The 25,652-nt window shown below is 39.6% G+C and overlaps 1 protein-coding gene across 1 annotated transcript in view; it reads right to left on the bottom strand.

Annotated features, from left to right (window-relative positions):
- Nucleotides 1-4,814: 4,814 nt before the first annotated feature.
- LOC134531268 (beta-1 adrenergic receptor-like) overlaps nucleotides 4,815-25,652 on the bottom strand; it is a 212,765-nt gene continuing 191,927 nt past the window's right edge. Inside the window, exons 4-6 of the mRNA XM_063366960.1 lie at nucleotides 12,179-12,335; nucleotides 9,814-11,449; nucleotides 4,815-7,867 (exon numbers count right to left, since the gene is read on the bottom strand). Coding sequence (XP_063223030.1) covers nucleotides 7,460-7,867; nucleotides 9,814-11,449; nucleotides 12,179-12,335 — 2,201 coding nt within the window. The 3' untranslated portion in view covers nucleotides 4,815-7,459. The remainder of the gene's footprint in view (nucleotides 7,868-9,813; nucleotides 11,450-12,178; nucleotides 12,336-25,652) is intronic.

Here is a 25,652-nt window from a genome sequence, read left to right as displayed (position 1 = left end):
TTTTACAGGCATCATTGACCAAATGCAATGTGTACTTTCTCTTATAGACGTATATAGTTGATGATATAATTACATAAATCATTAGTCGTTTATATTTATTTATATGTAAATTTAAAATAAAGTTTTTTTTTTTTTCAAAAATTTTCTTAATGGTTTGTTGTTAATAAATAATGTAAATTTTTTAAATATTGCATAAATGACTTTTTTTTCTTCTTTTTTTTCGTATATCTGTTTTCCCATCCCTCTTTTTCTCAAATTATATGTTCACTACTGCCTGCCAAATGGACTTGGTGGGGGTTATGCAAGTTTTTAATGTGAATATTTTTGGTGAGTGAAGATTGAAAAATAAGTTTCGTGTGAATCAGATCACTTGTTCAATCTGGAGTTAGTGAGTCATATTCTGGTAGCGATAGGATGGTGCTTAACATTTTCCTTGGTAATACTACTAATATATTTCACTGATCAGTATTTACAAATGGCAGTAAAAGTAGAGAAAAAAATGAGCTATTTGCTTTGAGTACCTGAATTGGTATACTAATTGAGTGAATTATGACATTTTAATACATATCACATATGTAATATTAAGCCTTATTTCACCGATAGAATTTCAAAATAAAAAGTATTTCAACTGCACTCATTTAAACAAACACTTACCTATATTGATTTGTTTAAATTTTAAATATTTATTGCTTAGTGCCTAAATTGCATATAATTTCTTGCAAACTGTGAAAAACATTTGAAGTGCAGTTTTTTTAAGTGAATTCTCAATGTTTTTACTAATATTTATGTTAGATCTTTTTTTAACACTAGAGCATCAATGTTTTATCCAATTAAATTTGTTCAGTGTCATTAAATTTTCTTGACTTGTGTTTCATTAACCTGAAACTAATCAAACTTAATTACATAATATAGATTTTGGGACTTAAACATAATAAAAAATACCTTCAGGATAAATAGCACAAATTTTATATGTTATGTTACAGAGCTTACTATACACATTAGACTAGAACTAGTAACCATCATAGTACACATGCGCTTCTGCAGTAAGACTAGAGCCGAGTACAAAAATATTCAGTTGTCTACCATGATATGTCACTTAAATGTCTTGGAAAACCATCACTGTATCAACAAATGGCTACATTAGTGGTTAAAAACTGCGTTTTCAGGATAGGTTTAGAAAAACATTTTATATCACTGTAACAGAAATTATGACAAAATTAAAAAGTGAACATTGAAATAATAATAATAATATTGCACACATACATGAGCAGTAAATTTTTTAATCTATTTAATATAAAATGTAAAGAATATTTGCTTTGTTTAGTGAGCAACAGCCATACTTTGACTGTGAGAGCAGCCATATGAACCACTTTAACTTTAATACTTCTTGTATCTATACATCTGAAAAGTATGTTTTAAATTCCTTTTATTTAGCATTTTGTTTCTGAAATGTAGCTTTTTTTTTAGCATTTTTAATTTAAAAAAATAGTATTTAGAAGCATACTGCACTCAGCCTTCAGGAAAATTGCAATTTGATTCATTAAAAATACATTTGTCCAATTTTAATGAAAATACATGCTGAATATGATTGCACTGACTTTAATGTACAATCATTGAATCTGCCGATATTGTTGTTTCAGTATCTACAAAATTCAGTAATCTGTGCTTACAATGGTTGCTAAGAATTGAAGTACTATGCTGAAATAAAATAAAGGAATATGTCTTTCCTTCATGTTTTGTTTGTATAAATTATTGTTAGGTACTAATATTTTATAAATAACATTTTACAATTTAAAATCACATAATTTCTACATGCTTAGTCATTTTGTTGTTTGACAATCTATGACGAGGAGATTGGTTGCATTTAATTAATTTAAACATTTAGTAAACTGTTTTTGCCATCTGTACAGTTGTAATGCTGCTATTACAATCATTCATCACAGATAAGTCTCAAGAATAATTGTACAGCTGGAATGCTCTCTCGGGCATTATTTTTTTATGGCTACATACACCTGATTTGTATGCTGACAAAAGAAATTTATCTCTGTGCTAACAGCATATATCAACAGTATTAACTCATCCTTAGCAAAACAAGGAAGTGACAAATTCCCCAGTGTCTCATGCATTGCCTTTTAAAATATAGTTAAAAAACATTGATTATTCATTAGTGATAACAGAGTTTGAGCCTGGGAAGAAAAAATCTTGAGTAACAAAATCAATTCATAATACAGTACCTATTATCCGAGGATAGTATTTTACAATCTAACATACCTTCCGAAAAGAAAACACAAAACACACCTTTCCATCCATCACATCTCTGGCAATATGTTGGAATTTAATTTACAAAGTAACAAGTATACAATATGTACAGACAATTGACTGAAAATGGGAAGCAAACATTTGAACTACTGTATGGAAAAAATCAATTATTTTACAGTATAATTTATGAAAACATAGATGCAAATATTTATATTTGTTTATTAAACTCACAAATAGTTTATTTACAATGAAAAACACACAAATATCCTTATGCTACAGAAAGAACTTTATTGCTAACCATATTATGGTCGTAAAAGCATAATTGCCATTTGTTTTTTACATAATACTGAATTCCTTCAGTTTTAAACATCACAGAAAATTCTTCAAAATAATATTACGGTGATACAAAAAGTCAATGAATTAAGACCTATATGTTTGTTTGGCATTAGTGAATATAAATTATATCTAAAACTAAAATTTAAAATAATTTAAGATATCTTGTGAAGACTACAATAATTATTTCTGAAAGAGAAATGGAGAGTAGATCGTGAAAATAAATGAAAATGCTGTTGAAGCAAGATTTATAATTTTACACATGTTTAAGAACACCCTTATTATATAAAAATGTTAAACTACTCAATTTATGATTCTTCATAAATGTAACATTAACCGAAATAAACAAATAAACACAAAAGTTACATAAATATTTAGTCATTAAGGGAGAAAATATTAACATCATTCATTTATAAATTTTCTGAATTTTTTTTAACATGGATACTCAAAAATTTGCATTATTAAGGCACACATTTAAAGATTTTCCGAGAAATCCAGTGTGTGACTATTATTATATTACATGATTAAACCCTAATAATTCCACAAAAAAATTTTTCCTGCAGTCAATTACTTTTAATGCCAGGTACTGTAAAAATGTAAGTGCTATGCCTTAATGAAAGCAAGATTTTTAAGTAATAAGTGATGAAAAAAATATTTCTCATTTAAAATTACCATTTAGGGCATAGAAATGTCAATTGTAGATTCTAACAGGACTTTTTTTTAAATACCTTTGTAATAAAATTTGAATTTTACTTTTTAGTCCCGTAGTCGCATGCAGCACGCCAAAGAGATGTGCATGTAGAGACTAAAGATTATTTGTGTGCGCTATATCCCATTCTTGTTGCGGTACCTTCCTCAAGTGTAGTTGTGGACAAAGTTGTTGTATTAGTACTAGAGACAAGATTTAATGGTTTTATTTTTGGCCAATTTCATTTTTAATACAAATAATTTTGGTGTATTTGTTTTTATTTTATGAATTCTGTTTATTCATAAAGGTAGCACAATTTCAAACAAATACGACACTTACTTGATCAACGTTATTCTACCAAAAGTGTTATTTTGACAAAGATATGATGCACTTTCAGAACATAATGATTTGTAATAACAACAATAAAAATAAATCTGCAAGTATATGTGTGATTGTAAAATGTTCCAATGTCATAATGTTAAGAATTAGTTACTAATAACAGTTGCAATATAAAAGAAAGCAAAGAAGTTTCCAATCTATTTATTACATACATTTTGATACTAACACTCTGCTAAATAATTTACATTCATTGAATTTATTATATTAAAAGTTTACAATTTTGTAATTTGAATTGAGTTTTGATTAATTATGGTAATTAATTGTATGGTTTTTTACAGCATTTCGGCATTTTATGGTTTACTAACTTGCATTTCTGCGTTATATTGTGTGTTGATATACTTTTCAGTGTTATTTCGATTTTATCAAAATTTACCTTACAATCTTAACCCTATGTATTACTAATCTCATACTTTTACTAGACCTTGAGTATTACAAAAGTCCTCGGTGGCCGTAGCAAAGGGTTAACCAAGTTTTTTGGGGGTTGCTAAAATCATAGAACATAACACCTACCTTAAGTTTACCTTAGGTGTGTATTTTGGTTGTGCTGTTTGCAATGTGCCTATTATGCGTTTGGACTTCCGCAATTCATTCAAGTCTGATAAACATTTGTGTGGGTGAGATCTCTTAATGATTTGAGCATTCGCTTGTTTCGCTTCTGTATGATCTAGTAAAGTGGACCAAAGAAAAAAAAACTTGGTTCATATGCATTTGTTGTGGTTAGATGTCTTACTACTTTTACGAAGGATGGATGAGGAAAAAGGATAAGGCTTTTAAAAATTGCAACGGAAAAAGATTTTAAATAGTAATATTTTTTCTTACCAGAAAAACCTAATTTTCTTTTCATGTTATGCTATAACTGATATACACTATGTGATTTATTTTATAAATTTAATGCACACAATGGCTACAAGTCACTTATAAATCTACTACTTATGCCCGCATAAGATTAAGGCTATTAGTGGACTTTTAAATTATACCTAATTGAATTTTTAAAAATTATATAAAAAAAACTTGTTTTAATTTTTATGTGACAACTAAAATAAATAATGAGTAAAAAAAACTAAAGGTCTATATTTTTGCAACTAACTCCTATGATTAAAAGCTCATTTTCAAGGTAACATTAAAAATTAAACAATTTTGGCATCACATGACTCAACAAAACTTTATTCAACATGAATAAATCATTGTGGATGAAATTCTTTCTTACCCGAACAGAAGGAACAACACACATAAACACTAACACAATACATTCACATATAAATCTATTTGATGGCACTAATGCAGGGATACTACAATCTCAACAACCGGTCCAGCCGGTTGAATTGAACTTCCCTTAATAAAAAAACACAACAAACCTGTGCACAAATCACTGTTCTGATTGGTGTTTATAAGTATGTACTATGCAATTTCAGCAATGTGTTATCAATACATATGAATTTATGTTTAACTTCATAATTAATTTTTTGTTTTATCATTATATTGTCAGACTTAGATTATTTATTTACAGCTACCTGTTTGTTTTGTTTGGGCAGAAAAAAATTTTGTAAATATGTTTTTTCGAAAGAAAAAAAAATCAAGGTATTTACGTGGTTCATGGTTTTTTAATTCACCATATTATATAGGTAGTACCTATATCATCTGATGATGGTTATTTAATGGTGAAAGCAATGAGAAGTTCTGGTTGTCATACTCCACCAGTAGCGGATCCAGGATTTTGTTTTGGGAGGGGCTTGACCCAGCTGAGGCTAGGCTTTATCAAGGCAAACACTAAAACAATAGTGGACCCAGATGCTTTTGGAGGGGGCTTGAGCCCCTTAGCCCCCCCTCTGGATCCGCTACTGTACTCCACAATATTTATTTTGAAGAAAAATAACATTAATGATATTTCATGTTATAAAAAATTTCATATTTTATGCCATAAAAATTTGCTTGCAAATAAAATTAAATATTTGAACTTCCTTGAGGTCTTATATTTGTATTTAATATTAAAATCCTTGCATATTATGTAATTGGTACATATCAATATCAAATGGAAAATACTTTTATTTCATACAGAATAAAGTTTTATAATAATTCACAGAAATAAAAATTTGGCAACACCATTTTTAGTCATAAACCTTTACTTGGGTGATTTAAAAAAAAATCCATATAAATTGATATACCAAGTTACTCTGAAACAAAGGCTAACTTGAATGTTTGTGTGCACAGTTTTAGAAACACCACCTTGCATCTCTTGCTGGTTAGAGTTGGCAAGGTTTTATCACTGGCCATTAAAAACGTGAACATTTTTAAACATATACATACAGTAATTATGGACTTGTTTTTTCATACTATTATAATGTAGCTTTAAATAAAAAGAGATAATTTTTATGAAAAACATATGGATGTGTAAAAACAAAATTTACAAACTAATCATAAAAAGTAGAATTCAATAATACTTTGGGCATTGTCAATATTGTTATCAATATGTTTTAACTGTAAACCTGTTGTAAAAAAGCACACTTTGTTATTTCATACAAATTTTCATTGTAAGTCTCCGTATAAATGCATTGTTTCATCCAAATTCACTATCCAAGAAGAATGTTTTTTTTTCAGAGCAAGTAAACACATTTCATTACACAGATAGTTAGAAAATCTTGTTTTCAGGACATACATACTTGTTTGAAAAAAAAAAATCATTGTTAAATAAATTTAATGTCATATCACATCTAGGTAAATAAATAACTTATTATCTCACTTTAAAAAGTTATGTGCTTGGTTCACAACTGTCAGATCTTTCACTTCACAGACAACAAAAAGCGATACGAAGGTACTTGAAGCTTTCACAGGTAGGAACTAAGTATTATTTCGGTGCACTGTCAATTTACCCTGACGTTGTACGTGTGCATGTACGCAACGGTATAACTGTACCACAGCTGCCACTCCTGGCAAGCATGGGAGGACGCTACATATGGTGTCGCAAGGACAGAGACTGAAAATTCACAGATAATTGATTAGGTGATAAGCTAGTTGAGCAATCAGACAATTTATCGAACACACATCAAAAATGACAAACTTGCAACAAAAGGTGAACAGAATCGCAAACAAATGAGCAATATGCAAAGAAAAATTGAGTCTAGCTGTGAGTGTAGGTTTCTTGCGTAACACTAATGCTGAGAGTTTTTTTTTTAATAACATGTAACTCAAATTGACAAAAAAAAATTAAAATTCTGTCCCTCGTTACTGTACACTGCTATGTTTATTTTTGATTCTAATAACACTAGAGTCATCTAAAGAACACAGTAAAAAATTTAAATCCCTCACTAGAAGTTTTGGAAATTATGAAATCAGAAGATTGTATGTATGTAAGCCAATTGGTTCACTACTTTTGTACTTTATTACTACTGGATTTCAGTAGTCACCATGGTAAAAATTACTCGTTTAAATTTATTTTTTTCATCCAACATGAACATAAAACTTATAATTTAGAAGAAACAAAAACAAATGAGTATTTAAAGTACCTACCTTACTATTGCAATGCTCGTAAATAACAATAAGTGACTGAGTTGAGAAGATAAAAATTTTGGAGGGTTTTTGTATAATACTAGAAATTTTTAATGTAGGAAAAAAAAAGTAAGCCTTTTAAGTTGTTGAATATTTTAAAAAAAATTGTGAATTTTCAGCGGAATGCGGGTATTTAAAAGACTCTCCCGTAGATCTGAAGTCGGCCAGACCGCAGGAGAGTGGCCGAGCGGCGCTCCCATGCCGCCGGCAGCGGCGGGCCGGCTAGCTGCCTCAGAGTCAGGTGTCGCAGCGCGCCAGCAGGAAGGACGGCCTGTGGAAGCTGGACCGCAGGCCGGAGCGGATCCGCGAGGTGACGGACGGCCGACGGTCGCCGCCGCCGGCCTCCTCCTCCTCGTCGTCCTCGCGCGGCACAGACACGATCTCCTCGTCCTCGACGGCGGCGAGGCGCTGCAGCTTGTGTCGCCGCCGCTCAGGGCGCTGGCCCAGGCTGCAGGCGGACTGGCTCCGGCCCAGCCCCGGGGGAAGCATGTCTGCCACCACGCCGCTGTCCACCGTCACGTCGCTGTAGTCGGAGTCCTGGCGCACGGCCGCCGACTCGCTGCGCGCCGAGTCCTGCCGCGGGAACGGCTCCTGCTCCTGGGACGCCGACAGGGGCGCCAGGCTCTCCAGCGCCGTCTCCTGGAACTGGCCATGACCACACGCTCGTCTCAGCCATACAGATTTATACAGTTTTTTTGTTTTGTCTCCAACAAGATAATGTACCAGTTTTAGATTCCCTCAGAACAAAAATTAATTTTAGGCATTCATTAAATATACTTAATTCTAAAAATTTATTTTTTTTTTCTAAAAAGTATCACAAGGTAAAAAATTTTTCCTGACACACTGAGTCCTGTGTTCTAAGCAATTATACATGGATGTTAGTGCCAGTGCTGTGGAATAGGAGGTGGGGGGAGGGGGGAATTGGACGTTAAATCCCTGAGGCCTGGACTCGGGGGGAGTTTCGAGATTTTTTTTCTATGCTTAGGTTTACCATGATAGGACGAAAATTACAAGCAAATTGTTAATAGAATTCACAAGAAACATTTTTTTTTTGTAATTGTGGAGTTTTAAAATAGGGAGGGGGCCCGATAAAATAGTATGCCCCCAGGTCCTGAGTTTCTCTCGATGGCACTGGATGGTTGATGAGGCTCACAACTGGTAACTGGTGATAGTTCACGTATATTTCCTGTTATGAGTGCTTATTTTCATGTTGTTTACAAGTAGTTGGGCTGGTGAACTATGCCTGATGACTTTTAAATGTATTTGATATTAAAATATTGTATATTAGAGCTGCAATAACATTTATGTACCGAAGGGAAATATCCTTTACCTTATGTAGCTCATAATTATCCTACACAAAATAGAACAAATATGTATACCAATTGTATTTAAAACAATTTCATAGCGATCTTAGAATTTTTGCTTTTGAGAATTGTAGATATTCTTCCTGAAAAATTAAAAACAAAGAAAAATTTCAAATATGTTAGTTAATCTTTGGCTGAATAATTAAACTGATAAAGAGATTTCTTTTGTATTTTAGTAATATTTAATATAATGTTGTAACTCTTGAACTTGTTCTTTTCCTTTAAATATTACCTAATTCTTTACTTTTTATGTACATAATTTTTTTTTAAAACAATGTTATATTTCATCTTGTATTTACGTTATTTGCTCTGTTTAATCTTAAAGTTTATATAACTAATGTAAGATTTGTTGAGTTATTTTTATTTATTCATTTGTCAATTGTTACAATTTTAAAAATGTTTTTATTAGTCAAAATACCACAGATAGATAAAAAAAAGAGTGAATGCATTTTCACATATGCTTGCTTTAGTGTGTGCTAAATTTTCCTGTTTAATTTAATGACTTGTAGTTAAAATATAAAAAAAAGAGGAACTATTAAATAAATAAATTTAATTATTACTAGCTGAAATGCCCGAGGTAAACACATACCTAATAAAAGGAACATCACTACAGAGTATCAAATCTGTAGAACATAGATTTGAAAAATGAGAAATTTTGAATTTGAAATCTCATTGATTGCACAGTCTCGGTGCATCAATGCTACGCATCAACAAAACCGGGACGCCAATATTAAAGCTTCATTTTGTGGGAAGGCAGGTGACCGCTAGGCAAGACGTGACGAACGCACCAAACTATGGCACGTTACAAATTCAAGGCAACACCATATATTTATGAAGTTGTAAATGAAAATGTTATTAACGCTTTGAGTTCGCTAGCAGCCGCGAGATTCACTAATCAGATGGGTTTCGCCAAGGAGAAGGATAGGAAGTGGCCACACCTTATACTATATGACCGTATGGGGGACATACGAAATTTGACACCAACTGTTTGTGTGTGTATGACCTACCTACTATAATTTTCTATTATAAAACTGAATTCACCCTGTAACTATGCCCCCATAAACTATCTATATGCAAGAAAAAAAATCATAACGATCCGTTGTTCCGTTGCTTCATGAAAGGAGAAAAAACAGAAATAAACTGTTTCGCTTTTATAATATTAGTAGGGATATATTAATAACTAAGGATAACATCTGGCCACCGCCTCTGCCTGTTCGAGGCCCGCACCTGGAAGACAGACTGCGGCCGCGCCACCGCCTCGCCGAACGGCTCGTCCAGCTCCAGGATGACAGCGTCGCCGTCGCCGCTGTCGCCGACGTGGAACCTGCGCGGTGTGCCCGGCTCGCTCTCGCTGACCGTCAGCTCCTCGCCCGAGCTGCCCTGCTGCCCCGCCAGCAGCTTCTGCCGCCGCAGCGCCGCGCCGCCGCCGCCGCTGTTGTTGTTGTTGTTGTTGTTGTTGTTGCAGCGCGCGGCGCGCAGCGCGGGCGAGTCCGTCGCGTCGCCCTCGCGGATCAGCGGGTGGCCGCTGCCCGACGACGAGTCGGAGTTCTGGCGCACGCAGGTCTGGCAGCGCCGCTGCGGCAGGAAGGCCAGGCGGAAGGTGACGCCGACGGACTCCCGCCGCGGCTTCGCCCTCGCCGTCGGCGACCCCTCGACCTGGGGCTTGCCGCGCCGCGCCTCCTCCTCGCCGGGACACTCCACCACGTCGTACGACGCCACGAAGTCCGCCGAGCTGGCGGGCGCCGACCGCGCGACCGCGTCGCCGCCGCAGTGCCGGCACTCGGGCTGCGCCGCAGACACGCGGAAGCTCTGCACGGACGTGCTGTCGCAGTAGGAGAGCGACTGTCGCGGGGGCTTGCCGCTGCCGCAGCGCGCCGGCGCCGCCTCCGCCCCCGCCCCCGCCGCCGGCTCGCCGGCGTACTTGCCGCGCGCGCGCCGCCACCACGTGAGCACCTTGACGGCCTCCTGGCGCGCCGTCTCGTTGCGAAACACGTAGATGAAGGGCGTGACGCAGCCGCTGGACAGCGCCGACAGCAGCGACAGGAAGCGGAAGGACTCGGGCACGACGTCGCCCTCCGCGGGGCCGCCGGCGTCGCCCCACGTGTCCACCAGCAGCATGGCGAAGTAGGGCGTCCAGCAGAACAGGTAGGACGCGATGACCATGGCGGCGGTCTTGACGGCGCGCCCCTCCTCGCGGAACAGCAGCGCCGAGAAGCTGGCGTTGGACGAGCGCCGCTTGGGGGCGGCGATTTGGCCGAGCGGCGGGCCGCGCCACGTGCGCCGCAGCTGGTGGTGGTCGGGCGCCGTCCCCGGGGGCGGCAGCGCCAGATCCAGCGAGCCGGGGTTCGTGCACACGCTGTGGCGCCGAGTGCGCTCGCTGTTGCGGTGCGCGGCGCTGTACATGCGCGCGTAGATCCAGCACAGCGCGAACAGCGGCAGCGTGAAGCCGACCGTGACGAGCACGAGGGCGTAGGTGAGCGTGAACACCTCGCGGCCGGCGGGGGCGGGCTGCAGGGGGCGGAAGTCGGCGGCGGCGGGCTGGAGGCGGTGGAAGTCGGCGCCCAGCGCGTGCGGCGCCGCCAGCAGCGCCGCCACGCCCCACACGCCGGCGATCATGCCGCGGCTGCGCTGGCGCGTGGCGGTCATGGCGTAGTGCAGCGGCGCGAGCACGGCGTTGTAGCGGTCCACGGCGATGGCGAGCACGGACAGGACGGACGCCGTGACAGCGAAGGCGGTGCCACCGCGCGCGAGCTGGCGCAGCCAGGGGGCGGCGGCGGCGTCGTGGTGCGCCGTCTCCGCCACCAGAAGCGGCGCCACCACCAGCGACGTCAGCAGGTTCGCGAGCACCAGGCTCAGCACGAACCTGCTCGCACACACATGGACAACACTTTAGGGAATCAAGTTCCGAAAGCTTCAGGCAGAAGCTGCAGAGGCGACTGAATTGTTGCCCATTGGAAGGGCAGCTCATCAGGATTTTTCTGACAGTGGTGTTTTTGAAAGCTTGTCTGAATTGTTGCCCCTTGGATGGGCAGCCTTTCAGGATTTTTCTGACAGTGGTTAGTTTGTAAAGTGACCTAACCTAACCTAACCTAACCTAACCTAACCTAACCTAACCTAACCTAACCTAACCTAACCTAACCTAACCTAACCTAACCTAAACTAAACTAACCACTGTCAGAAAAATTATGATGGGCTGCCCATCGAAGGGGCAACAATTCAGACAACCTATCAATGCACTGATTGTGAGAAGTAATGCATGAGCTGTTATCACTCAAACAAACCAGTAAAATTTATTTAACTTAAGTTAGTACCTACCCACATATTTTGTGGTGTGGCATACCAGATATTTTGCATCTCCTAATAATTTATTACAAAACAGCATTGTTTCTTCCACAGTTTAGTTACCATTCATTTAGTCAAGGAGTTAAATTAACATTATAAACTTTGCACTTTGGATAGGAACCTCCCGGTCGAGTTTTTTTTTTCCTAGTAGTTATGGGCCCAGTCAACAGATAGCGACACACGTCGCTCAACACAAGGTTCGAGTTAGCACTGTCAAGAGTAGCGCTTGTTCTATGGACTACGGACTGACCTGTTGGACGGCGACCGCAGCGTGGGGCGCCGGTAGAAGACGACGGCGACCAGGATGTTGGTGCCCGAGCCGAACACCGCCAGCAGGATGAGCGCGGCCGCCTGCAGCGCATGCGCGGAGCCGCCCGCCACGTCTTCGCGCTCCAGCGAGGGCGTCACTGCAACACCGGCCACCCGACCCGCTCACGTCACCCGGCGTTACCACGTCATTCCCCACGTCACCCGCGCGGCTGTACCGTCGCTTGTGCGAGCGCTACTAGCCTACTTTGGCAACTTTCAGTATTTTTACCATGTATACCAATACCATTAAACTTAAATAAAATAATAAAACAGATATTTAATGATATAATGCATGATTTATGAACAATTAATTAAATAATTACAAAAAACAGTTCTTAAATAGTATAATGCATGATTTATGAACAATTAAAGTAATTATCATATAAGTTAAAGATCTGTTCATAAAAAAATAATTAACTTCAATTTTAGATTTAAAATTTAAACTTATTAGAAAAATAAATATATAAAACATATCAAAGGAAATAAAAACCTTATTTAAATATCTGAGAATTTTAATCACATAAATTAACCAGCAGTATACCAATTTTTTTGGTATCAAAATATAACATCTAGTTGATACTGACCACTTCACCATTTAGTGGATTCTATTGAGAATTCGTGCCTAAGTCTCTGCTACACTCACCATGCATTTTGTTCTTATTTACAAATTTCAGAGTCTTACGAAAAAAATTTAAAATGTGAAAGTAGAAGTTAACCTGTTTGTACTGCCCAGTTGAACAATCACATAAAATTAATTTCTAGAGAGAGCCCAGGCACAATTAGTTACAAAGTGTTAATCATGAATACTTGCATGATATTTAAAAATTAGCAGTGTGTATGTAGCATGTATAATCTGTAACTTGTCTCCAATTTCGACATTTTCAAAAGAAGTACCATTTGTCTGTGTATCCTTGTGCCACTGATGTTCTGTCAACAGAGTATGTAAACAACTTCATATAGTTATTATCAGAGTTCGTAAAGAAACCTCGTGTGATGCATTTCAAGAGACAGTTGGGAAATATATATTAGGTACTGGTTTTACTTTAAAAAACTATCTAATTTCAGATTAGTTACGTGGTCCAGACTATACTGGCGTCGTAATTTGTAACAAAACAATATATGCATTGCTTATAATTATAGATAAACACCCGTTTGTTCCGTTCTAGGACTTTTTTTATATTTAGTTGAAACTGATAAACTGTTAGACATTTTTACTGGCTTAACTTTCGCAAAATAAAAAAATAAATATTAATTGTAAACTTTTTGTATAGTTATCTGCCAAATCTACATTTTTAACCTTTTTGTGCAGTGCCGATAGGTATATCAGCTGCGACTGCGCAATTGTTTGACGTGCTGGACTCGATGGCAGGTACTCCCTGGTGAGGGCTGATCACCACCGACACGGGCTCCCTAGAGCCGTAGGGTAGAGGATACGCAACTTCAACGCGACTTGACAGTGTTTCGGGAGTAGCTGCAATGAGACGCTGAGACCATCCACCCCAGCATCATTGCCAATCACCCCCTTTAACCATTCGGCTAACCCGTGATTGACTCAAAGATATCTCCATCCCAAGAGTATCACATCTCTGGGACTCCTCAGACAACCCAGAGAACCTGTGGTCTGGCAGAAGTCTACCAGCTGTCCAGACTAGTGCCGGAGCTGTGTGGCCACACTGAGTCCTACTCTTCAACGGAGTGGGGACCCTCCGGGCGTGCTCTGGGAGCGATCCGAGCCACCAACTGCCAGTGCGAGTCCTCGCCATGCGACCCGGGCCATCAGCGAGGGTCGCCCCGCGGGCTTGTGCGGTACCTGCCACGGTCCGGAACACAGGAGATGCCTCGGTAACCGGTCCCGTGAGACACTCCACCGACTCCGGTGCCCCACAGTTTACATCATTCTCTCACATCAGAAGCCGCACCCATAGGTTCTTCACGGTGAGCCAAGTTCTTTGGGACCCAACGGCCTGAGAGCCCAGCAGCGCTGATTCCCCACCCCCCTCCCCTCTCCCAATCATGGTAGAGTTTCCGAACCATCTACTGTTGCCTGCAGAGAGGGCTTTTCCACCTCACCAGACACCTCTTTTTAACATCTGAGGATGTCGAGGGACAAGGACTTCCCGACAGAGCTCACTTTGGTAAAAACCCTTGGTAAGAAGAGGAGGAGGTAGTGAGTTGCCTTGGTGCGGAGATGCTGTATATTCGCCCCCTGAAACCTTTTCCGTGGTCCTGTTGGAGTCTGCCCCGGGTACTAAGAGCCGGCAACGGCAGGCAACTTCTCCCGGTGGAATCAGGACCACTTCCAAGTAAGCACGCAGTCCGTTGCAGAACCGATAAGGAGTAATAAGTGGATTGCAGAACTTAAACTTCTTATCAAATAAAGATCTCAGGCTTTCGCAACTATTCTCTGGTGTTGCTGGGTTTCTGGGCTGCACCTGCGTCCAAGGCGAAGACGCGGCTACAAACCACAAGTCAAGCAACTTTCTATCAAATGTTTAGAATTCACTAGAGAGAAAATAAAACTTTACCTAGTCTTTAGAAATTCTCAAAATTGTTTAGTTTTTGACAGCTGAGTAAAATAAAATTTTCGTTTTCTTTCGAAGGAATTAAAACTACGAAGAAGCCAGTAGCATTGCTTTTAAACCTAAAATATTTTGGTCAGTAACCAATTTAATTAGCGTTATTGGCGTTCATAAAAAAAATGTTAAACATGTAATTTTGGCAGCTAATCGTGCAAAAAACATGCAATATATCCTTTTTTTATTTTGTTAAAGTTGAGATAGTTAAAAATACTACGAGGTAAACAGTGTTTAGCGTAAAAATTAAAAAACAAATCACCTGGGACGAGCCATGAAAATGCAAATACCCAACGATTAGAGAAATCCGATGCCTAGGACAGTGAAACTCCCAACAAACTCAGTGGAAATCACTTGTACATCGGCGAACTTCAGTCACTGCTATAAATCGTAGGATTCAAGTGGAGCAGTTTTCACTGTTTCGTAATCAAAATGCACTAATTCGACGCAGTCTTCACTATTTACAACGGAGTGCCTGCAGAAGGGCGAAGCAGTGAGGAGAACTGCTGTACCTCTCCGCCGGGAATAGAGCCCTGTTCGTCTTCGAGGTGCATGGACATGCAGGATATCACCATGGCACGTGGCAGGGGAGCATCCCTGCATTTGCCTGGAGATATTCAGGAAAACCGTGGGAAACATAAACCTGGCCATTCCGACCGACTCTCCAATCAGCGCTCTGCGAACCCTTTCAGGGCGATTAGGCCTTGGCATCTCGGGTTTCAAAACATCGTGCCGCGATTTTCCGATACAGCTTCCGTGCCAATATACGTTTTGGCTCGATATGGCTTACAACTATGCTAGGTTACTTTTTGAAGTCAACTTTCTAGGGATGGATAATATTTATTATGACATAAAGCAACCTGTTAGAAAAAAAAATAGAACGTAACAAGGTACGAAAGCTTGACATGCCAAGCGTCTTGTCCATTTTGATTCACGATACTGGAAACTAGGTCAAAGGATTCGATGCGGGGTTGTTTATTTTATTATTCATTTTGAAACGAAGCGGAACGTAAACGGAACTCGTCGAAACTACGGACGAAGTCACCCGAGACTACTTCTTTTTTTCTTTTGCCCTTGAAAAAAAATGCGTCGAAAGCTTATCGAGCGCGGCGTCTCGCGTGGCGAAGATGTGGGTGCGGCGTCGGCGACCGGGACGTCGATACGGGACGGACTCGAGATACGTCTCCCGACATTCCGGAGACGTGCGTCGAGTCAATAACCGGAGGATATTCGTATCCACTCCCCCTTCGCCCTTTCACGCCCTACCGGAGGATGTTGCCTCTGAGCCGCCGCCGCTGCCGCCGCCGTAGAGCCGATGGAAGAGGATTTAAGAGGTTGTCGGATGGCTCCCCCTCTTCGCGCCTCGTAGTTCCTGTCCCGAGGCTGAGCCCCGCCATCCAGGAGGGCAACTTACAGGCGCGGTGGCGTCCGGGCTCAACCCCCCGTCAATAACACACTGCGCCCGGGGTGTCTGAACGCTCGGTGAACTTCATGAACCACACTCCAATAAGAGCAGTAGGCAGATACGGATCCAGGCTTTCCCCTTCAATGGAGCATGAAGTGTTTTTTTTTTTTAAAAAGGCAATAAACATCTCAAGCAAAAACTGTTTTGCATCCGGGGACTTTACAGTATATGTAAAAGTGTACGTTTAATTGCACGGCCTCTGTGCAATCATGACGCGTAAACTCACTGGTAATTGAGTAAGTTCAGCACTGAATACATGATTACTAACAATGAGTAATCATTATTTTTCTTTTCCTATTAGCCTTTTATTTCAGACTTTCTTTAGTGAGCTTATCATGCGGCCAGGACACGATTTCGCCCCCCCCCTTTTTTTTATTTCCAAGCCACCACTCCCAGACTTGCCTCTGGCAATGGGCAACTTTTAAATTTTAAAACAATTTATTATTAATTTTTAAGTACTCGGAGTTAGGTGTGAGATAAAAGCCTCGAATGCTAATGGTTTTTCTTGTCCAAGAATTGTGTGTGTGTGTATATATATATATATATATATATATATATATATATATATATATACACACACACACACACACACACACACACACACACACTTTTTTTTCCATATCGCTGGCAGCTAAGTCTCTAGAGACGATAAACACAAAATAGACAGGACACAGATGTTGTGAAACGAATCAGACATGGCCTGTTGTAAGCATTTGCGTTTAGTTGTGTAACTTTTTTTTTCCTGGTATAATGCTTTTCACGCTTTAGTAGTACAGGGTATTAAACGTCACGAATTATTATTTGATTAAATAAATCACACACATATAATAATTATGAGCCCACGAGCCGACTAAGAATATGCTGGTTTAAAAAAAAAAAAAGATCAAACAAATCCCGTGCGTGGAATAATAATTGTTTTTATTTTCATTTTATGATGTCATGTCTAGCATCTGAATCCCTTCTTTGTGTGGTAGTCCCTCCCGAGACGTCTTCCTGGAGCCGCCCTGGTTGGGACCGACATGAGGCGAAGGACGAAGGACGAAGGACGAAGGACTCGATGAATCGTAAAAACCGGCTGATGGAATTCCCCGGAGAGTCTCGTGCGGGAGACGTTTGGAAAAGTGGTGACGGTGGTCTTGAAGGGTCGGAATGAACAAGGACAGAAAGAAATGCCCGCGATAAGGGACGGCCTCAAAGATGTTCATCGGAAGGCACTTAACTCTTCACCGACAATTATTCCCGAATCTCCAGATATTTTTTTTTCTGATGCATGATTCGTGAGTAACACTTACATTTCTGACACGAACGCACAGGTTATAAAATAAATATTTACGTCGAATTTCTTTGAACCTAGCTTAATTATACTTTTTGTCCGCAATATTTTCCAAATAAAAACCATGTACCTATAAATTGAAGCCATGACTAATGAGTCAGACATAGGAGTCAAATCCACAGAGAACATAGTCAGGGTTAAAAAAATATTTTGTGAAAAGTTTTGTCTGTAATGGATTATTTGTAGGGCTGATTACAACCGTGATGTTATTAGAAGTTTAAGAATAAAAAAAATTACTGCACATTTATCGCATGCCCGAACGGACAAATCTCAATGAAATTCATAAATTAAAAATGACTACTATCCTTCCCCCTTGGGAGAGAATTTGTTATTATAAAAACGGAGCGAGGACGCAGTAGTAACACGCTGGACTCGCATTCCAGAGGATACGAATTCGTATCCCGTCCGGTCATCCTGATATCGGCTTACATAGTTTCCTAAATAGTACCGGGCGTGGGCGTAGATTCCCCCCCTCCTCAATATGTCGGTGGAGGGGGGGGGGGGAGAAGCCGCTTGCGCTTGCAACATCGCGAAGGCAAAACGGTAAATGTCGAAACTGTGTATGGAAAACTTTCTGAATATTTAAAAAAAAATATGTTAATTGCATGCATATATGCCAAAATATGGATGGTATACAATACAAGCACCCTATCCAGAGATGACAGGGTCGGTTTAAAACCTCGGGCCGCCACCCCCCCCCCCCCTCCCCCCCGCTAGAGAATCCTACAGAATTGCGCCCTTGGTTCCAAGAAAATTCTCGAATGGTAGACGATCACTTTCCTGAGTTCCCTGTGTTATGTACTTAACGACCTGGCTGTCGACGGCGGGATGTGGAGCCCAAATGAACGTAAACTAGCCTAGAGCGGGTCCCCAGGCCTCGGACGCGAGGAGAGAAGAGGCCTCGCCCCCCCTCTGGAGGCGGGCCAGTACGGCCGCAGTCACGCGAGTCGCCTCACATCGCCGGTCGTCACGACATACCCCGGGGCGGGGTTCACTGGCCAGCCGGCGACCCGGGGAGACTCACTCGAAGCGGCGCTGCCCTGCTTCCATTATACCTACATCTTTTATATATCACGCCTGATTAAATAAATAAATGAATTAATTTTTACGATTCTCGCACTCCCATGCAACGAAATGTTCACAGGATAAAAAAAAAGGCTACATTCAAATAAAAATTATATGTGTGCTTTCAAATAATCATTAAAAAATATGTTTATTCCAAAAATTAGTTAGAGAAATTGTATTTACAAACTATTTAAAGCGTATTTACACAAGTGAGTTCATGTTCCGGTATGTATAATTTATTTGCAATTTAAATTACATTAATATGTAATGATTTAATTTAAATTAATACATTTAAATACATATTCAGCATATTTATCTTTATTTTTGACTAAAAATCGTTTCGATTATTTTTACTAAATTAAATAATTGATTTTAATACTCGTGTTTATTTTAATATTGAATATCAAGTATTTATATATATTTTTAATTTTATTGAATTTATACTTTAACAAAATTATTTGTAATATCACTCCAGTCTTTTATTACTTTATTTATATTTATTATTTCCATGCAATATTAAAGCTAGTTAGTTATCACGCCAAGTAAGTAGGTATAACTTCTAACGCACGTACATGAGTACACGCACCCTTTTTTAATAGTTTATTATATATTCATTACATTCATTATTCGTCTTAAAATGTCGCAACAGAACATATATCCGTAAAAAAATCACGGTAGTGTTTATAATTATGATCACTTGTGTTACCTTTTTACAGCTCGAAAATAACTTTTAATAAATATATGGTGAGAAAATATGCGACTCAACGACAAATGCAACAGAGCCAAGATGGTATCGGTAGCTTACTTGAAGCTGATGCATAAGGCATTTGAGCAGTCTTTAGAATTTTTCACCATGTTTTATTAAATATTTTTATAACATAAAATTTTTGCATTTACCAAAGATCGAACCAAGGACAGTAATCTATCGAATCAATTGGAGGCTGGTAGATAAGGAATTTATGCCTCTTTTAGAATTTGTCACCATTTTTTATTACTCAGTATTTTTTGCCTAAAATAAACTTTTCTTTTTGCATCGAGCAAGTATCGAACCAAGGACGGAAATCAAATTAATTAATCAATCAGTAAATTGAAAAGTGATTTTTTTTTTATGAATTTAGTCATTCTTTCCGAATTTCCAGCTTAATAATTACTGATTTTCAAAATAGTGGATTTAAAGATGCAGAAGACCTACTGATCATAGGCAACGAGGGTGGACAAGCCCGAACATAGCCGAATCCTTACGATCGGTAAGCCACAACTGAGTAAGCCACGAAGCCATAGTCCCATAATAAATACATTAGGCCCGTTTTTTTTTTCTATTTTACACTACGTGCATGCATCTTTATATATACGGCAGCCTCAATCGTTCGAAACTGCTGTGCTTTAGTTCTGTGGCTGGCCTCCTTTTCCTCTCATTCACAAAATGACCGCGTAATTGTACTGAAGTGATCTACGTCTTACATAATTACAAAGGGAGTCATCGTTAGGAATTTCTCGAACATTCTTTCCGAGCGATACAAATAATAATGTAGAATTGTCTTAGAAAGCCAGCTGTATTCGTCTGTTTGTCGCTGTGTTGTCCAATGTCGTTTTCTGTTTTTATTTACTGCTCCTGTTGCAACTGTCTCGTCGTCAGCCCCTCTGTGTTTGTCTGTGCTGCGATATTTTTATGACGTATTCCTTCCACTGAATTCTCTAACCGGTCTATGCATTTCACTTTTGACATCGGCTGGTTTAGGCTTTTATTTCTGTAGGTATGCGTATTTAACTTTTTTGTCCGTTTTTGAAGTTTCTCAATGACATACCGTGCAATCAGCAATGTCGTATGTCCAAAAAAAAAAATGGGCGCGTCTACTTAGGTACGCACGTTACAAGTTACAATTACTTGGTGTGATAAAAAGTACTAACTTTAATTTCGCATGCAAATAATTAATATGAATAAAATAATAAAATGACTGGAGTGATATTACACATACTTTTGGTAAAGTATAATTCAAAAAATAAATACTCAATAATCAATATTAATATGAACACATGTACTAAATTAATTATTTTTTAAGTTAGATAATGGAGATGGATTTAATAATTAATGAAAATAAATAAATATGCTTAATATTTATACTAATTTATTTATTTTTATTAAATAATAATGAAATAATATAATGCAAATAAATTATGCATGCGGGAACATAACATAACTTATACTAACAAACTTTCAAATACACTGGAAAAAGTTTATAAACACAATATCTATCACTAATATTTACAATAAATATATATTTTAAATTATATGTACCAACATTCTATAGCAATCGCTAATGTATAAGATTTTAAAAATGCATATAATTATATATATATATTGTATGTAGAACTTTTTTCATCCTGTGAAAATTTCGTTACATGGGGCGTGCGCTTCGTAAAAATTAACTCTCGTCATTTTTTTTCATAAGGCGCCTAAAGAAGTATAACTTCAAAAACGTTTAAAATCAATCCTCTCCATTGCACGGATCATTCAAAGAACACACTGAATAACGTAGCGCTTGACGAGTGTGCCACTAGACCACGGGGGCGTAACGTCGGACTAAGCTTGTTACTGGCTCCGGAGGAATCCCCGGCGACCTTGACAACACGCAAGCCCTCGGTGTGCGGCGGGTCGAATGCATGCAGGCGGAATGCGCCGGGAAACTTTCAGTACGAGTTCCGCTCCCCGAGGCGCCGAAAAAACCAGACAGGTAGCTTCCGCGACTCTGCCTTCCAGAGACAGCTACGTAACTGGCGGCGGGCACTCGAGGTAAGTGGCCAGAGTCCTCTCCGATATTGCGAAATCCCCGAGCTCGCCAGTTTCCAAACCACAGCATTTCCTAAAATAAACTCCCTCGCTCTGAAACACATCGTGCTTTAACTGTTCTTTTTTTTTTATGTAACCGTAAGAACTAGAAACGAAGTTTGTAAAACAGAAACTTGTTTTCCAAACTTCAGGAACCTAAAATATTCACACACAAAAGCAGCATTACGAATGGCTAAACAACGCACAACTTCAACTTCCATGAATAAAATTTAAACTCTACAAGTATTGAATGCATTTACTATGTCACTTGAAGAATGTATTTAAGTGATGACGAAAAATTTCTAAGGAGTTTTCAAACTGAACCATTGCAGCAATGAGAAAAAAAATCAGTAAAAAGAAATATATCACAGATGAGATCCGTTTTCCAAACTTTGGTTGAGTCGAACCGTGTGAAAGAATATGTTAGAATGAATTTGAGAGAGAGAGATAAGAAAATAAAGCGAGATAGTAACAAGCTGCCAAATGGGACAAAGACATGTAATGGAAGGAATTAAAGATGAAAGTTTCTCACGAGTGAACGAAGAAGCTTAGAAAGCTGTCAAGAGCCAAGTGACGCTTCAACTTGAGGAAAGTCGTCGATATCTTCTTGGATACCACATTAATTCCTTCTTCGCTTTCTTGGGATTGCCCTTCGCTGTTCTTTCAAAGTTTCCTTCATCTTCCTTCTTGCCGAGGACAAGATGTCCTCGTTCGTCGTGTCTCTCGGCTACAGCGCAGGACACGCCGCTTACACTACCACTGGCGCTGACAGAAAGAGAGAGAAGATAGGAGAGAGAAAGATAGAGATACTAGTGGCTTTGTTTTAGGTTGGAAGCATCCCTTCCTTCATCGATAATTAAAAAAAAAAATCTTGAAAAGATTTTATGAGCATTCTGTTAAAAGTATTTGTGAGTTGAAGCGGAATTACAATAGTTCGTCGCCTCTGTCCGTCCGTCCGTCCGTCGGTCACGTAACCTGCAGCCGATCGGATGGTCCGAAAAATTATATCCGTCCGTCGAAAGCTTTCAAACTCTAACTTTTGACGGACGGACGGATAGACTATATCTGTGCTTTCGGCCGCGGCAGTCAGTGGTCATCAGAACACAGGCCTGTGGTGTTTGTAGGTCGTGCAGATGTTCTGTGGTCGTTCTTAAAACTCATTTCAAACAATTTAATCACTCTCTGAATTTTTCCGAGGAAGTTCTAATACATTACTTACATATACGGAGACATAAATAACCAACGACATCAATAGAAATCTCCGAGGGAAAAACATGGATTGTCGGCAGCACTTATTTAAGAAAATATTCTGACGGACTAATGAAGTTAAGTTATAAATCGCTTGGTTGGATACGTGGCGTTGACGGACGAAGGACTGACGACGGACGAATGACGGGCGACCGACGGACGAATCACACGGACGGAGGTGACGGACTATTGTAATTCAGCCTTTTACTTTATATATATATATATATATATATATATATGCATAGAATATTCAGAAAAATACATCTTCATCTTTTCATCGTCTACAGGTGGAATAAAAAAAGCTGATATGACTTAAATATTATGTTTAAGAAAATAGTAATAGTAGGATATCTTATCTGATTTTACAATTAGAGATATATTTGAGCAAAAAAAACTTTCGTTCACTTTTTGGCCCTTTTCCATCTTCTGTAGGTGAAAAATAATACGGCATTTTTAAATGCATCATTATGATGTATACGAGCCTTTTATAAATCTCATTATGGTTACGACTAATATTTTAACATTGAACAAACAATGAATTTTACCCATTGTAAATGTTTTTAACTCCCTTAACTACAAGTTGCAAAAAAAATATTAATTTTTTTTTTCATGAAATAATATAGATAGTATAAAGAGAATTTCTACCGTAAATCGGATGTACGTCTCATCGGTTCTCATAAATATTGAAGGCTTTCTTTTTTTTTAAAAAAAATATATATTTAACCGTTTTCATGGCGCGTTACAAATTCAAGGCAACCCTACCTATTGACAATGTTATAATCTAAACTGTTATTAGCGACTTAAGTTCGCTAGCAACCGCGAGCTTCAAAAAGGGGACAGGTAAAGCCAAGGAGAAGGATAGGAAGTTGCCACACCTTACTATATGACCGTGTGGTGGACATAGAGAAATTACACAAACACACGGTTTGTCTTTGACTTACTCCCTATGATTTTCTACTATGAAACCCAATTTATCTTTTTTTCACGGGATGGAATTTTATAATTATCTACTCTATGTCACTCTCCAGCCCAGTGGTGGATCCAGGATTTTGGTTTGGGAGGGGCTTGACCCAGTTGAGGCTAGGCTTTATCAAGGCAAACACTAAAACAATAGTGGACCCAGATGCTTTTGGAGGGGGCTTGAGCCCCTTAGCCCCCCCCCCTCTCTGGATCCGCTACTGCAGCCCATAAACTAGCTAAATTAAAAAAAAAAATCATGCTGATACGTTGCCCCGTTTGTTGCGCGAAAGAAGGACAAAAATACCCATTTTTGCACTTGTAATATTAGTAGGGATATTATAAGGGCTATTAAGCAGCTCCGTGCTTGTTTTCTGCGGCGACACGGACGAACACGCCACAGACTTACTTCGCCAGTAAAACAAAGACACCGTAGTAGGGCAGCGGTTCCCAAAAAGCGTTCCGCGGAACAGGACGACTGTCATATAAAGTAGGCAAAATTATTGTTAACTAACTTTCTTTGAAGGAGCTGAGGTTCCGCCAAGAGAAAAGTTAATGTTAGGGTTCCTTGCCCAAAAAAAAAAAAAAAATGGGAACCGCTGCCGTAGAGAACGTAGACGAAGCTATGTCGTCGATCGACACCTGGTGCAGCCACGTCGGCTCCTGAAGACGCACACCTGCTGGGGCGGGAAGGGGGGGGGGCTTATTGATTCACGAGAGGGGAGGCGCGGTCGGGTTCAAGGTCGAGGCGAGTGTGTCTCGTCTCGCGGAGTGCAGAGGACGCGGGATCGATGTGGGGACTACCGCTGACGTCACGCTATCTGCCGCCGCCGCGCCGGTTCGGCCCAGCGCCACATTCCTCCTTAAGGCCCCCGCCTACCCGGTGTGCAGAGCTCCAGGTAAAACAACGCGATTTCCAAAATACAAGAAATCCGAGTGGGGTCTGTTTACAAAAATCATTTAAGAGTTCGCCTAGGGCCAAAAAGTGCTTTTGATTTCGGATGAAGTTTTTAAATTGTGTTTGTAGAAGAGTTAAAATGACTAAAACGCGTGTTTTCAGAGTAATTTTTAGACGTAAAAAAAACCAGTACAGATTCTTGAAATCACTTAAGGTACTTGCATTACACCTTTATCTTCATTAATAGGCCATATTATGTTACGGTCACCGCTAAAATTTCACAGTTATCCTGTGACGACGAGAAGACTGCGCGCCAGTTCAGAGCCTTGCGCTTAGAGGCTATACCGCGCTAGAAATACCAGCGAGCGTCGCGCTTATCATCCCGCCTCACTAACACACATAAACCCCTGACGAGGTGGGCCCCTTAAGGCCCCCGCCTACCCCAGCCGCGGAGCTTCACTGGAAACCACGTTACCAGAGTGCTGTCTGTTCACGAACATCATTCCAGCACACGCTGCGGGCGGATCAGTAGTTCCGTTTCGGGATTTCGATTCAACCTGTATTTTCAGAAGACTTCATAAAGTTAAGACGCGTGTTTTAAGAATACAGGTTCTTGAAGGCACTCAAGGGTCTTGCATCACAACTTTATCTTCGTTTCTCCGCCCTATAATGTTATGATTGTCCAGGGGCGTAACCAGGGGGGGGGGGGTAGGGGTTCTAACTACACCCCCCCCCTTAGCCACTATTAATAATTTCCAGGAATAGGCCAGTTCTGCCGAAACTCAACAATTTTTATTCCTTTTTTTTTTGTATTGTCGAGCTTCGAGCATGAGTTATGATTTGGAGTGGACGTGGGCAAGGCACTTGGATTGATTTAAATATCTTTAATTAATTTCTTACTTCATCACTCAAAACAGTTTTTTTATTAAAAAAATGAATAATATATTTACTATTACAATATTTAAAGTTAAGTACCGAAAACTGCTCAAATAGCACTATTTTACACCTTAAAATTCAAATTTTCCCGGGGGCGGACCCCTGGACCCCCC

Source organism: Bacillus rossius, chromosome 3 (genome assembly GCF_032445375.1).
Source record: "Bacillus rossius redtenbacheri isolate Brsri chromosome 3, Brsri_v3, whole genome shotgun sequence".
In the NCBI taxonomy this organism is placed as follows: Eukaryota; Metazoa; Arthropoda; class Insecta; order Phasmatodea; family Bacillidae; genus Bacillus; species Bacillus rossius.
This window is presented reverse-complemented; position numbering and strand designations above follow the sequence as displayed.